This window comes from Hemitrygon akajei, chromosome 4, assembly GCF_048418815.1.
Source record: "Hemitrygon akajei chromosome 4, sHemAka1.3, whole genome shotgun sequence".
Lineage (NCBI taxonomy): Eukaryota > Metazoa > Chordata > Chondrichthyes > Myliobatiformes > Dasyatidae > Hemitrygon > Hemitrygon akajei.
Window position 1 is genome coordinate 150,658,138 of NC_133127.1, and position 14,681 is coordinate 150,672,818.

The 14,681-nt window shown below is 39.2% G+C and overlaps 1 protein-coding gene across 2 annotated transcripts in view; it reads right to left on the reverse strand.

Annotated features, from left to right (window-relative positions):
- pdgfd (platelet derived growth factor d) overlaps nucleotides 1-14,681 on the reverse strand; it is a 125,017-nt gene that overhangs the window by 46,704 nt on the left and 63,632 nt on the right. For both annotated transcript variants that reach the window (XM_073043610.1, XM_073043609.1), the window contains exon 2: nucleotides 1,761-1,965. In XM_073043610.1, coding sequence (XP_072899711.1) covers nucleotides 1,761-1,965 — 205 coding nt within the window. The remainder of the gene's footprint in view (nucleotides 1-1,760; nucleotides 1,966-14,681) is intronic.

Below are 14,681 nucleotides of genomic sequence, written 5' to 3' on the forward strand. Positions count from 1 at the left end.
AATATTCTGCCTCTTTACAGTCAGTGCATTGTGAAATACACATAAAAACTCTGCTTCCAAGCTTTCTTGTTTTCTCCCCATTGGCAGCTGCCTCTAAATCTACCTCATTTACATACTGAGATCTGAGAAATTGTCGTAACAAGGCTGCATTTGGAGTTTTGTGTGGATTTCTGGGGCTCCACACCATAAGAAGGATGTGGAAGCTTTGGAGAGATTGCAGAAGAGGCTCTCTAGGATGCTGCCCAGATTGGACTATATTGGCTATAAGGAAACTATTAACAAGGTGACTTTATTCATGAAACAGCTTACTAAGCGAACCAGGTATCATCAAATCCTGGTGTAACATCAGAAAGCAGCTAATCACACAAAAGAATCCTTAAAGGGCAGTACTAAAGAAACAATTATTGTTTACTGATCAATTGTACATCTGATGCACATGTCGCAGCATCTCTATGAAAGCGCATCAATATTGAGTGTCCCATGTGATATCAGTTTGGAATTTCTGTTTTTGTATGATTTGATTGAAAATTAATGAAATGATGGATGGTGTCGAGGCTTCTCAAAGGATACAGCAAGGATCTAGGTCAGCTGGAGATGTGTTCCGAGAAATGGCAGGTGGAGTTTAATCTGGACAAGAGTGAGTCGATGCATTTTGAGAGAACAAACACAAGAGGAACATCTACAGAAATGAACATGGGGATCTTGGGGCTCATTCATATTTCCCTGAAAATCATAGCACAAGTGGACATGGACGTAAAGAATTTGCCAGGTGTGCTTGGGATTGAATATAAAAGTTGGGAAATCATTTTGCAGCTGTATAAAGGTTTGGTTAGGCTGCATTTGGAGTTTTGTGTGCACACTATAGGAAGGATGTGGAAGCTTTGGAGAGGGTGTAGAAGAGGTTCTCCAGGACATTGCCCAGTTTGGAGTATACTGGCTATAAGGAGAGGCTGAACAAGCTTGGCTTGTTTCCTTTGGAGCATCAGAGGACTATCCTGACAGAAGTAGATAAAATTATGATGGGATTCAATATAAAAACACATTTAGAGTTTTTTTTCTCCAGGGTGCAGGTGTCAAATAATGGAGGATATAGGTTTAATGTGAAATGGGGGAAATTTAAAGCAGATTTGTGAGACAAAATTTATTACACTGGAATGTGATGCCAAGAAAAGTAGTAGCCTTGGATGTGATAGCAAAATTTAAGAAGCTTTCAGGCAGACAGATGAAGAAGCAGGGATAAACGATAGAGGAATATAGATCGTGTACAGACAAGTGAGATGATGCATTGTGGTCAGTAGAGACATCATGGGCCAAAGCACCTGCTCCTGTACTGTAATGTTCTATTGTTTTATGGTTTATTCTATAATCCTTCCCCATTTGAGGGTATTCCACACTGTAAGTACATTGCAGATATAGCAACCATGTACATTTTTGTCCGAAGCCTATCTCTGCATTAACACTTATCAGATGATATTTATTCAAGGAACGTTAACATTATGGCCTAATCATTGTACATGGCACAGACCTTGCTTTAGAAACACAGAAACATAGAAAATAGGTGCAGGAGTAGGCCATTCGGCTCTTAGAGCCTGCACCGCCATTCAGTATGATCATGGCTGATCATCCAACTCAGAACCCTGTACCTGCCTTCTCTCCATGCCCCCTGATCCCTTCAGCCACAAGGGCCATATCTAACTCTTTAGACCATTTAAAACTGATAGGAGTAGAGTTTCTCAAAAACAAAACTCTCTTCTGCTTACCTGCAAATATCATTTTCTGGTTCCTCCAGTCCAAAGCGAGTATCGAACACCAACTGTATCTTTGTGTTTTCAGGAGACAGCAACCTCCATGTTAATAGAATGCTCCTTGGATAGTTGAGAGGAAATCGTGGGCTCTGTACATATCCATTATTCACGACATTGATTGTATCCTCTTTCCGATAAATTGCTGTGAGGTGATTGCTCTCTGTTAGTAGTCACAACTTGTACAAATTAGTTGGTTGTTTAATTATTGAAGAACAATACAAAAAAAATCACCAAGCATAAGAATGAATGACAGAATCTTTAAAATTTAACACTTTTGACAATTAAAATTAAATCTATAAACTCCATTTGTAACGAAGACAATAATTACCACAGTGCCTTTTAGGCTGAAATACATAGGAAATATAGTCCTCAGCTGCTGCTATCAGAAATGTTACAAACATACAGACACTATGAGTCAGTGGGGACTAGATATGGTTAAATTCTGATTTTACACACACACACACACACACACACACACACACACACACACACACACACACACACACACACACACACACACACACACACACACACACACACACACACATATATATATATGATAAATAGAACAATGTGTAAATGTGACATAATAGTTTTTGTTCCATATTCAGGAAGTCAGTGGTAGGCAATTGTATAAACATAGCTTAAAATCTTCCGTGTTAGATAACGGGGATTTACAACACAACCGATATTAAACAATTTGCAGCGTGCATTTTAGAATATTGATATTTTTATAAACTTAAAAATTGCACAGTGGCACAAGACTAAATTGAATTTAAATAGATATTGCTTAAATGTTGGAGAAGCAATAAAAAAGTAAGGGCAAGGAAGTAAGATGAGAGTAGATCAATTTAATTGAACAGATAGAATGGGCATATACGTTTTAAGACAAATGCCTATTTTTCAATGCTGATGCTTCTAATAATTTTATATGAAATTAGTACATCAACTAACATGCCATAAATCAATCCTTCATTGACATAGATGATGAAATGCAACTGTGCAACATGTTATCAGATTCAATCTTATTTTAACACCTGGACTATTATATATCAGCTAAGGCAGAAATGTGTCAACAAACCAATGAGCATAATATTAGAAAATGCAAACAATTTACAACTTAAAAATGAAATTGCTGTTATGCAACACAGGATAGATTCAGCTTTCAGATAACACACACCCAAGCAGTACAAGAAATACACTTATTTCTATCACTTGATTAGGTTTCCATATTTAGTTCATTCTAAAAAAGAGTAAAACCAGACTAAGTATCTGGATGGAAAATGTGCAGATTAAGTTTCTGGATTGTAAGTCAGCAGGGTTTTAAATAAAAATTTTGTCTATATTTGGCTGCTCCAATCACCCCGAATTGTGGTTCAGGAATCCACTTTGAGTGAGATGTGATGATGTTTTTGTGCGCTGCATTATCACAATGACTCTTTAACCCTAAAGAAGCTACAAAAGAAATCATTGATTAAAAAAATATGCTCTTGTCTTTTTTAAATTTAACTAATCACTGCGCCTGATCAAAGCATCAGAATGTGAAATATTTTATCTGCCAGACATCCAGCCTTAATAACAATACTTGGTCAGATACAAGAAATGACATTTATTAGTTTTCATGTGGGAGAAGGTACTTCAGGAGGTCTTGTAATATTAAAGAGAACAAAATAGACAAGAACAGAAAGCTAGCTTGATTAGACTGGATTAGATAACGTGCCAAAAGACCATCTGAAAAAAATTTTTTAAGGAACTTTTGAAAGGAAGATTAAGATAGAGGAATTCTAGCTGACATGGTAAAGGGACTGATAGGGCAGTTGTAAATTTTCACTGTTTTTATTCCTTTTTTATTGGGTCAGTTTATCAATTTACACATTTTATTATGCCTTTGCCCATCATGTCTCCATATTTTGCTGGTAAGGAGATCAAGGAGTCTAGTTTTATACTGAACAGAGTTAGTGGTCGGAGGTCTGTGCAAGGCCAGAAGTAGCAGGTGGAAGGTCAAACGCAGCAAAGTCGAAGGCCAAAGTGCAGAACGTGGCTTGTCTGGAGGTAGGAGTCTGAAGGTGAAACATGTTAAAAGTAGAGGTTCAAAGGAGCCACAAAGGTCCTAAGGTGTCAGAAGAGCCCAGGTCACTGGGGTCGGAGGTCCATGCGAATCAAGGCCTCAAGGCCGGTCTTGTGATCAGTGAAATCTGCTGTTGGAAGCCCGAAGTCTGTGTGCCCGAAAACCCAGGAACAAGGACAGCACACCTGGAGATGACCTGCCCTGGGGTTGGAGGCCTGTTTTGGGAGGGATGGGAAAGAGGCCGGTTTTGCTTTTGTCTTGCTTTGTTTTATTGTTGATACTGTTGCAGCTTCTGTTGTTCTGTGGAGCACTGGGGGCATGCTATATTGGCGCTGGACTGCGTGGCGATACTTGCAGGCTGCCCCCAGCACATCCATATTGTTAACGCAAATGAAGGTGATTTACTGTATGTTTCGATGTATCTGGATCTGAACTATCTTTACAAGTAAGTAAATGCACTATAAAAGTAGCTGAAGTTGTTGCATGAATTCATAATCAGAATAATATTTTTATGTGAAGATTCTGCACATTTTGTATGATTAGAAATTTTTACTCTTATTTTCTCAAATAAAATAGTGTACAGTAGCCGTTAAGAGGCCATTAAGCTAGCACTGTGTTAGATTTATATAGCTCCTGTAGTAAAGTATTTCTCACTGCTTCAGATAGTTACTCTGTGCCATCATCAGAGAGAAACATGGAAACAGCCCCTCTGCCTCACTGACCATCAAAAGCCCATTTATGCTAATCTTTCATTGATACAGTTTTAATTATCCTTCCCACGTTCTTGCTAACTTTTCCCACAGGTTACTGCTGCCCTGTGAAAATGGTGCTGGCTGCTGACTCTGTCCATGCCTCACATAATCTTTTAAACCTCTATCAAGTCACCTCTCATCCTCCTTTCCTCCAAAGAGACAAGCCCTAGCTTGCCCGACTTTTCCTCATATGGCATATTCTCTAATTCAGGGAACATCCTGGCAAATCTCCTCTGCATCCTCTTTAAAGCTTCCACATCCTTCCTGTAATGAGGGGAGCAGAACTGAACACGATACTTTAAGTGTGGTTTAACCAGAGTTTTATAGAGCTGCAACGTTACCGTGCAGATCTTGAGCTCAATCCCCTGACTAATGAAGGTTAGCACACCATATGCCTTCTTAGCTGCCTTATCAACTTGCACAGCAACTTTGAGGGATATATGGACAAGGACTCCAAGATCTATGTGTTCCTCCATACTGCTAGAATCCTGTCATGAACCCTGTACTCACAGGGTGTGCTGATCATCATTAGTCAAGGGATTGAGTTCAACGTCCGCAAGGTAATGTTGCTGCTCTGGTTCCACCACACTTAGAGTACGGGGTTTAGTTCTGCTGCCCTTCAAGTTCGACCTTCCAGAGAATATCACGTCACACTTTTCTGGATTGAACTCTATCTGCCACTTCTCCATCCAGCTCAATCAGTGAAAGCTCTGTCATGATCTAATTTATAAAGCAATGTTTGCTTATTTTATTAGCTTTTTATAAATTTCTGATTTAAATTAATTATGTCATGATCTCCATTTCAATTTATTTTCTATTTCTCACATTAGTAAAAGTTTACCAAATGCTGATAGTCTGAGCTCTCAAAGTGCTGAAAATAATGTAAAATACATTCCACACTGCTCTAAAAGATGGGGTTAAGTTGGACGATAAACCAAGTTAGCAGAATAGGTGGGTGAACAGCTTGTTTTCAAAACTAGTAGAGGAAGTTAGAGAAGTAGAATAGGAAAGGGAACTGGTTTAAATTGAGAGATGTGGCATTTTTGGGTTGGCATGATAGAACTAGTGAAGTGAATCAGCATAGATGCTGTTTGTATCATTTGATAAAACCACAGACATAAGAAAAATGCAAGAATGAGTATTTTAAACTTGAGTTACTGTGGCCTTGAAGGTCAAAGTTGAAAATTTAGGCAAGTAAGTGCCAGTGAGACTGTGTGAGGAAGGATCTGGGAGACAGAGTTTCAGCCAGACTGAAGTTTCTGAAAGATGACAATCTGATGGGATGAACACAGAACGGTTTGGTTTTCACATGATGGTAAATGAGTGCTTTGGTGCCTGATAGGCCCTTGCATGTTTATGTACAAATTGTTTATGCACATTTTGGTCAGCTTTCTTTTCTGAAAAATGTAATCAATACATTGGTAAATATTTAAAACAGTGGGATATAAATCCAGAAAGCACTTCATTATTTGGACATGAAATGTGTTTTTTTTTTTGACTAGGGAGTTGTCTTCATCATTGACAGTGTTGTGTCAGCTGTGGCTCTTGGCAGCATTGTGGCCTCCACTCAAGTTTCACCTAATAGCTCAAAATTTTAGGCTGACACACCAGTGAAGTGCCAAGGGAGTGCTTTACCCTTAAAATGTTTTCTTTTGAATGGGATGTTAATGCCCTGTCTGTAATCTCAGATGGATAAGAAAGATGCCATGGGATTGTTTGACCAAAGAGCAGTATAGTTATTCCTGGCATTCTGACTAATAATTATGCCTCAAAGAACATCTGCAAAGAAACATAAAGTTTTGGGTCATTATCACTTGGTGCTTTGTGGGAGCGGTTGAATTTCCCACAGAAGAACAGTAATCATACTTCAAAGGTTTTTTTGTTAGCTGTAAAGCGGTTTAGAATGTTCTAAAACAGATATGAAAAGTACTCTTGAAATTCCAGTCTCTGTTTCAGTGAAGTAGACACAAGCAAGTGTGTATAAGATACTGTCTGAATCATTTAAGTGAAATCAATCCTGAAGCATGGCCAATTTGACAAGACAAACTCTATTTCAGTCTGACACTTAGAACCTCAGCACAGCAAAGTGCATCAACTATAATGTAAGTTTCTTTATTGCATGTTGGCAGCAAAACTCTAACTTACACTTGAAAACTCATAAAACCATCTACATAAATAAGGAATTAACAAGCAATTAAAGAGTAAAAATAAATTTTAGATTGCATATCTAGTGTAGTATGTAATTAAAATAATATTTTTATTAATAATACTTCACTGTTCTGTAACAAACTATTAGTGTCAACTTGCTGATTATAAAGTACACACAATGAAGCAACAGTCTTGCTTGCAGTCATTGCATTGCAATTCTATGATTGATAACATAATTAGAGATTTATGTTTTCAGTTAAAGTTCATCCCTTACCCTCACTTTTTAATGTCAACTTATAACACATACCAAGGGATTATCAGTTTCTGATAATGACCAGGTTTTTTGTTTGCAGTTTTAAGAGACCCATCAGACTGTCTCTCTCCATTATCACAACGTCCTCGGTTAGAGGCAGGGATCTGTGTTCAACATCTCCAATAGATGGCCTGGCCAGGATATTAAACTGACTGAATCATATCTAGAATTTGTGCGATATCATAGCATAAATGATTGCATGTTGGCAACCAGTACATCTCTGCTGACTTTTATTTTCATTGAATTTTCTCCATGGTATAAATAATATAGCATTGCCACAGGACCATTGGAGATCATGAAAAGATGAATTAGTCTGCAGAAACCCATACAAATGGGAATCATCATGATTTTTTTTCTATCTATAGTTCATCATGTGTTTCAAATTTAACCTTGGCATCCAGCAGATTAGTTTCCATTCTGAACTTCACGGATAGTACCTCACACTAATGCAACTCATTTTTCCACCTTTATTGCAAAAGTCTTTATAAGTGATTCTGAGTGGCAAAATGCCCTGTGAATAGAAAAATTACATAAATGTCACTCTGAGCAATTTGAGTAGAATCCAAACAGAAAAAAAAAACATTCAAAAGATTAACCCGTTTCCAAATTGATCTATTTCTATCACTTTCATTTTCCCTTGTATGCTCTGATGGAACCTAGAATGAATTTTAATCACACTGTCAAGACCACCTCCTGACACCATCCCAATCATATTTGGAAAGAGTCCAGCATATTCTATTTGCATGCAAAACCTTCGCATTACAAATAAAACAAACTGTTTTATTTTCAATGGACTTTAGTGCATGATCTTCACATTAGCTTCTGGGATCTGGTTCTCCATTCTAAGAACATCCTGGGGATTCTCCAGGAAATATTGCACATCCTCAGGAGGTGGCCAATGTACCAGATCTCACTGCGCACTGCAGCAAGGTAGTTAACAAGAGTATCCTGTAGAACAAACTGGAGGACTGTGAGCAACCCAACTGCTAATGGCTATACACTTGCCTCTGAGATAGAAACTCCTCCATTTGTGTTTTGACTTGAAAATATAATCAAAAATAATTTAATGATGAAATTCTGTGCGGGTGCTGAAGAGGCACCCTTCAAATTAACAATAGACAGCGTCCCGGTCTTCAATTTCAATTGGGCATAAAAATTGCCATGGTTTTATTTGAAGGAGGGCACATCAAAGTATTTAATTGACTATAAAGCATTTGAAAATGTCCTGGAGTTATCGAAGCAGCATATCTTAGAATGGATCAATTCTTTGTATTAGATTGCTTATGCCTGATGGAGTTCTACCAGTTTTATTATCTGGTACGTGGCTAACAGGAGATGAGGCAGCAAAATAAAATGTACAGGCTAATGACAAGCGAGAGTGTTCATTAGGGGATCGGAGGTTGAGAGGGTGGATAATTTTAAATTCCTGGGCATTATCATATCAGGATCCATCCTGGAATGAGCGCATAAGTGTATTTTCAACAAAGACACAGTAGCACCTCTGCTTTCTTGGAAGTTTGTGCAGATCCTGCACGCCATCTAAAACCCTGACAGATGCACAATAGTGAGTGTCCTGACTGACTGCATCACAGCTTGGTTTTAGAAAACCCCAGTACCCAAGAATGGAAAAGCCTACAGGAAGTGGTGGATACAGCCCAGCTCATCGCAGAAAAAGCCCTCCCAACCACTGAGCACAGTTACAAGGAGCGCTGCCACAAGAAAACGGCATCCATCATCGAAGGCCTCCACCATCCGGGCCATGTGCTTTTCTCTCTGCTACCACTGGGATGGAGGTACAGACGCCAGGTTATTATCCTTCAACCATTAGGCTCCTGAACTAGTGTAGATAACTTCATTCATCAGAACATTGAACTGATCACTGAGCACAAACTACAAACTCACTTTCAAAGACTCAGTATTCTCCAGCACCTCACCTTCTCAGTATTCTCTATTTATTATTATTTGTTCTTTTTTCGTATTTGCACAATTTGTTTTCTTTTGCACATTAGTTGTTTGTCAGTCTATGTGTATGGTTTTTCACTGATTCTGTTTATTTTTTTGTTTCTTGAATGCCTGCAAGAAAATGAATCTAAGGGCAGTATATAGTGGCATATGCGTACTTTTATAATTAATTTATTTTAAACCTTGAGCTTTGAACGTTGAACTTCATATGTGTTTAAATCACTCTTAAGATTGGTTCCTGGCAAGTGGCGAGAAGTACATCTGGTTTACAGTATGAGCACAGGCCTTTTAGCTGATTGACGGTTGCTGTTTGCTCCATGCGAACCTCCTTACAACCCGTATCACTTCACACTTTCTCAAAACTGGTGCAGCTTACACATCATGTAAATTGTTCTTCAGCAGTAAGTTGGATTAAGATGAAAGTTCAACAAATACCTGAAATGGACTGTGACACAAGGTGATAGTGAAAAGCAATTAGCTCTGGGCAGCTATAATGAAGAGCTGGCACTAACATTGGGCAGAATGCTCCTGGAACCTCCCATATTCTAAAATGACTAACACCAGAAAAACAATAAAAGATGGAATTCTTCAGGTGAAGCAGGCGGTGTAAACATTGACTAAAATTATTTACTATAATCTCAATGGATTAATTAGACGTTGAACTTTCTGACGAGTGTTTATTGTTAAGGCTTTGTTTATTCTGTGATGCAAGAATAAAATATTGCAAACACTGAGAATTCTAACAAAATTCTGGATATCCTCAAAAATTAATATCATTTCTTTATGTTACAGAGGAACATGGGCCTGAATTTTACAAGGGAATTCTATATGAGGCTTTTTGCATTTCTTTGCAACTACCACTTGGTTTGTATTCCTGTAAATGCAAATACAAATATTCACAGAATACTAGGCCGTGAGAATTCTCCAACAATTACCTTGGGAAATTCACCTGGAAAACCTCTGTTAGATTAGACCCGGTGCAGGAAAAGCAATTCAATTCATTTGAAAGAAGAAGGGCTGTGAAAGAACCCAATTGTTAAACCTAATTAATTCATACATTTCTGTATTAAATGAATTTAATACCGATGCTCCAATGTGATTTAAGTGTTTTTGCTATTGGTTTCTCTTCCTGTAATACTTTTGAATATCATAATTGATTATTTTTGACTATTTCTGAATGTCAATAAAATATGAAGTTCTTAACTCATTTTACAGCTGACCAATCCGTTAAACAAACTTAGCTGACATGAAAAAAATCATACATTTCATCGATGAAGTTTGGTCCATGGCATAACCTCCAAATCCCTTGTATTGTTAAGATCTCCCACATTTAAAAGTAATGAATATATTCCTTATGAATTTGATACAGGAAATTAATGATTCTACAAGCAGTGTGGAGCAGGGGCAGAGGCTGGGATCAGGTCAGCTCAAACACCAACAAGGAGCACCAGTGCACTTAGCCCTACATCTAGCAGTGACTGGGGTACGGAGTGAGGCTGTATGTGCTGACGAGAGGCAGGATGACGCAGGTTTATTCTTCTTCTTCTTATTATTATTATTGTTGCAATCTTAACAACATGGGGTCTTTCTTAATTTTCCCTCGTCTATGCTGATGCCCACATTGCTAACTTGATGCATTTTATTCCTGACCTCTCCTAAAATGGGGTCAGGCCTAGCTGGGGCCTCATTATTCGCATGACCATCTGGTGGCAGTGTCTGGGATTGTGGGGACTTAACTGACATTGGGCCAGGAAGAGAAGGCTCAGGAGAGGATAGTGTTGGATTACGGTGTAGGATTGTTATACTTACAGTATTTTCCTTGTAGTTTAACACTCTTATGCTTGCTTATAATTTATATAATCACCTGTAAAAGTTCAGTAAATTTTCTAATACCTATAGTATAGCTGAATCTGTACTTTCTAGAAGCTTCTCAGTTTTTCAGGTGTTACATCACTTGAATCTGGCTATTTAAGAGTTTATTGCTATCACTGAAGTATTATTTTTCTCTCATTTGAGTACGAGATAGCCACAATATCTTTGTCTTTAATTCTTTGTTCTTTTTTTGTAATACTGCTTAAATCACCAATTTTATGCCTCAGTCTTGACTTCCAAAGAAGCTCCAGATCAATATCACCACATTAGACAACAGAAATTGGGAAGGTTAGGAAGTAAACAGCCAGATGCTCAGTTAATGGGGCAAAGATTAAGGAGATAATAGGACCACGATATAAATGCATCATGGCCACTGTCAGGAAAGCAGGCAAAGACCTGCATGCTGAATTGCTGGACGAGGCACCAGCTGCACCTTACTGACTGGAAGCTTTGCCATTTAGGAAAGCAAGAACCTCATCATAAGAATGTCACGGAACAAAGCAGATGTCCTGCAATGGAGGAGTTCTTGCAGTCTGCACACATCTGAAAATTTACTGAACGGGGGAAGTGATGTCCTCTGCATACTGTAAAGGTAAAGGGCAGGCAGACTTCACAGCTTAAATCAGAAGGTCTTTCGTTTTATATATAAATTACTTAAGTCATTTGAAGGTATTAATAATTTTCCACTTCAGGTTCAAATGAAGTTAAGATTATTTAGTCCTGCAGACTAGGCATGAAGCATTACCTATCATTGCCCTATTGAAAGTTGGCTGCCTGTAGTCAGTCTTATATTAAGGAATACAACTTTACCCAATTAATTTACAGAGCACTTCTAACAGAATTATGCTTTCTAGCAGCTGCCAAATTTATTTTCATCTCATCCTGAGATTATCTATCAAGAATAATTACTTGGCGATATTTTCTTGGGCTCAGTGCTCTGCGCTGATTTGTCCTAAAACGATAGCTTAAAACAGCCAGGGTGAGCAATTAGCTGGTGTTTAAATGCTAAACGCCACAGCAGATTTTCTAACTCACTCTGCTCTATCCACCAGCGTACTGTTGAGAGATTACTTTATATGATAGCTCTCTCTGTGAAACGGCTATGTAAATGACACATTCTGTGTGGGAGATTGTGGCGCATAACACCCCTATAGTGAGGAACTCATGGTAGCATGAATTATCACACCTACATAATTTTAAACATGTCTGTTGTCAAACCTCGCAGTCTCTGGAAAGAAGGCGACAAGCAGATCTTTACAGATGGCTCGGTGGCAACCAAGCAGATGTGAGCCTGAATTGTATTATTCATTACCCTGTTTATTACAATCCTCTTCTTGGCTTCCTGCCATTTAGCTCAGTCCCAGTTTCAGGTGTTGCCACCTGTTAGTCCTGGCCTCAGCTGCCTGTCTCGTCCCATTGCCAGCCCCGGGAGCAGGCCACTCATTCCCTGCACTGGCTGCCTCTCTCCTTCCCCACCACTGGTCCTCGCCCAGCACATAGCAGCTCTTCAGTTGTTTCATTTCTGGCCCCATTCTCCAAATCCCATGCATTAGTTTAAGGGCAAATCCATAAATCCATGGACTAAACAGGCACGGTCTGGGAGGTTCACGTTTGCCTTCTTTGATGCTGGTGTGGAAGTTGTGACAAGGCAAGTGTTAAGGTAATGTCCAGGCAAGAAAGGTCTTGAAGAGCATAGCTTCCCTTTGTCCAGCAAGGGACTAAAGCCATTTTGCAAAGGGAGACAGGATAAGGATGTAACAGAAGGATGCAAGCCACGCACACTGGCTAAGAGACAATTACTTTACTAAGTTGGTAGTTTGCAGTTTGAATTGACTTTTAACGCTTGTATTGAGAATGCTGACTTATCTCGCAAATAAGGAACTTGAGCATACACAAAGTTACCAGTTGTTCAATATCCATAACTGCTAGTCAATTATGCATAAAAACATAATTTCTCTGTTGAGACTTCAGAACGGTGTGGTGACAGGGGCCACGCTGTTCACCTTGTGCACAAGTAAATGAAGAATGATTGAGGAGTCACTTTGAGCTTCCAGAGTCGAGTTAATCAGTGACAACACTGTCTGCCTGTGTGCTGAACAAACTGATTACTTTGTTTTTCTGTTTCAGGTGCATTAAAACAAGTGTGTTCCATGACCAGATGACCAGTCCTGCCTGAGGTCACGCCAGCAGCTCCCAAAGGAACGGTAAGCCTGTAACCAAACAGTGCTGGAAGTTGTCGTGCTGCTTACGGCAGACACAAGTTTCCTCCTTCAGTCATGTAGACCTAGAATTCTTGATGAAGGAGCTGGCTACGTGCTGTGAAGGTCTGTGCTCCAGTGAGTCCTCGACTTTCCAAGAGTTGAGGTAAGGCACAAGGTGAGAAGTTGGCTGGAGTGATGCTCCTTAGGAGCCGGTCGCAGGTGCCAGCAAATCTGCATGAGTGTTAAAGGTGAGCACCGGGTGTATAACTTACCTTCCAGTGTTGACAACTCCAGTGCTCACATCTCATGCTTCACACACAGCTATTCAACATCACAGCCATGTTATACTGATGAAATCTTACAAAGCTTTTCCTTCTCCCCTGCAGAGGAGAGCAACAGTACAGTGTACTGGAGTGGAGCAGACAATAGAGAGTAATTTCAACTAACAGAATAATCATATAAGACATTCCCTGCACAATATCCAGTAGAATTTCTGAAGATAGTTATAGATCGAAGGGAACAACTTCTGTGTCAGAAACAGTTGGAAGGAGGAGTGTAGTGATCATGAACTTGGCTGCCACAGAGGCTGGTGCCGCCAGTGGAGCTGAGATCACTAAGGGTGGTGCTAAATTCAAACCCACCCTGTCTTCTCAAATTCCACCCCTCTCCCCTTATACAAACCATTTTTAAAAATCTCATAGCAGCTATTTGTTCATATGTCCTTTAGTTTTTCTTCCCCAAATGTCATGACCATACCCAGCTAGGAATAGGCAATTAAATGCTGATTCAGACTGCAAATCCTACAGTGGACTCCAGTTAATTTAGCCACATTGGGATCAGTACATTTTGGCCAGTTAAATGGCTACCCCAATTAGTCAGTTCCATGGAAATTGTTAAATGGTAGTTTGTCTTTGCCTTTTAACTGAGTGACAAATTATGCACTTAAATGAAATACTGAACAAATTAGAACACTACCAACACTACACAGTACTATAAGACTGTGTATTAGTTCCTAATAGTTATCGCTAGAGGAATTCATCCACTATACACTGTGGTGTTATTTTGATTTAACTGTACATGAACAGAAACATCACAGACATCTAGTGCAGGCAATAGACTATCTTCATTGCCTTTCTGCATAAAGTCAAATTATAAAACAAAAGTATCAAAAATCACTACATTTTGAATCAGTGCGCATTGGCCCAAATGGATAATATAATGGAAAGTTGAACTTGAAGGTGGAGTACAAGGTTAATGTATGGATTCTTAGCAGTGTGGAGGAACACAGCACTCTTGGGGTCCAGGTCCACAGATCCGTCAAATTTGCTGCACAAGTTTGTAGGGTGATTAAGAATGCTGATGTTGTGTTAGTCAGTGGACTGAGTTCAAGAGCTGTGTGGTAATGTTGTTGCTCTGTAAAACTCTGGTTAGACCAGACTTGGAATACTGGTCACTGCACTATAGCAAGGACGTGGAGTCTTTAGAGAGGGTGCAGAGCAGATTTATCAGGATGCTGCCTGGATTAGAGAGCATGGCTTATGATCAAACGTTGAATGAGCT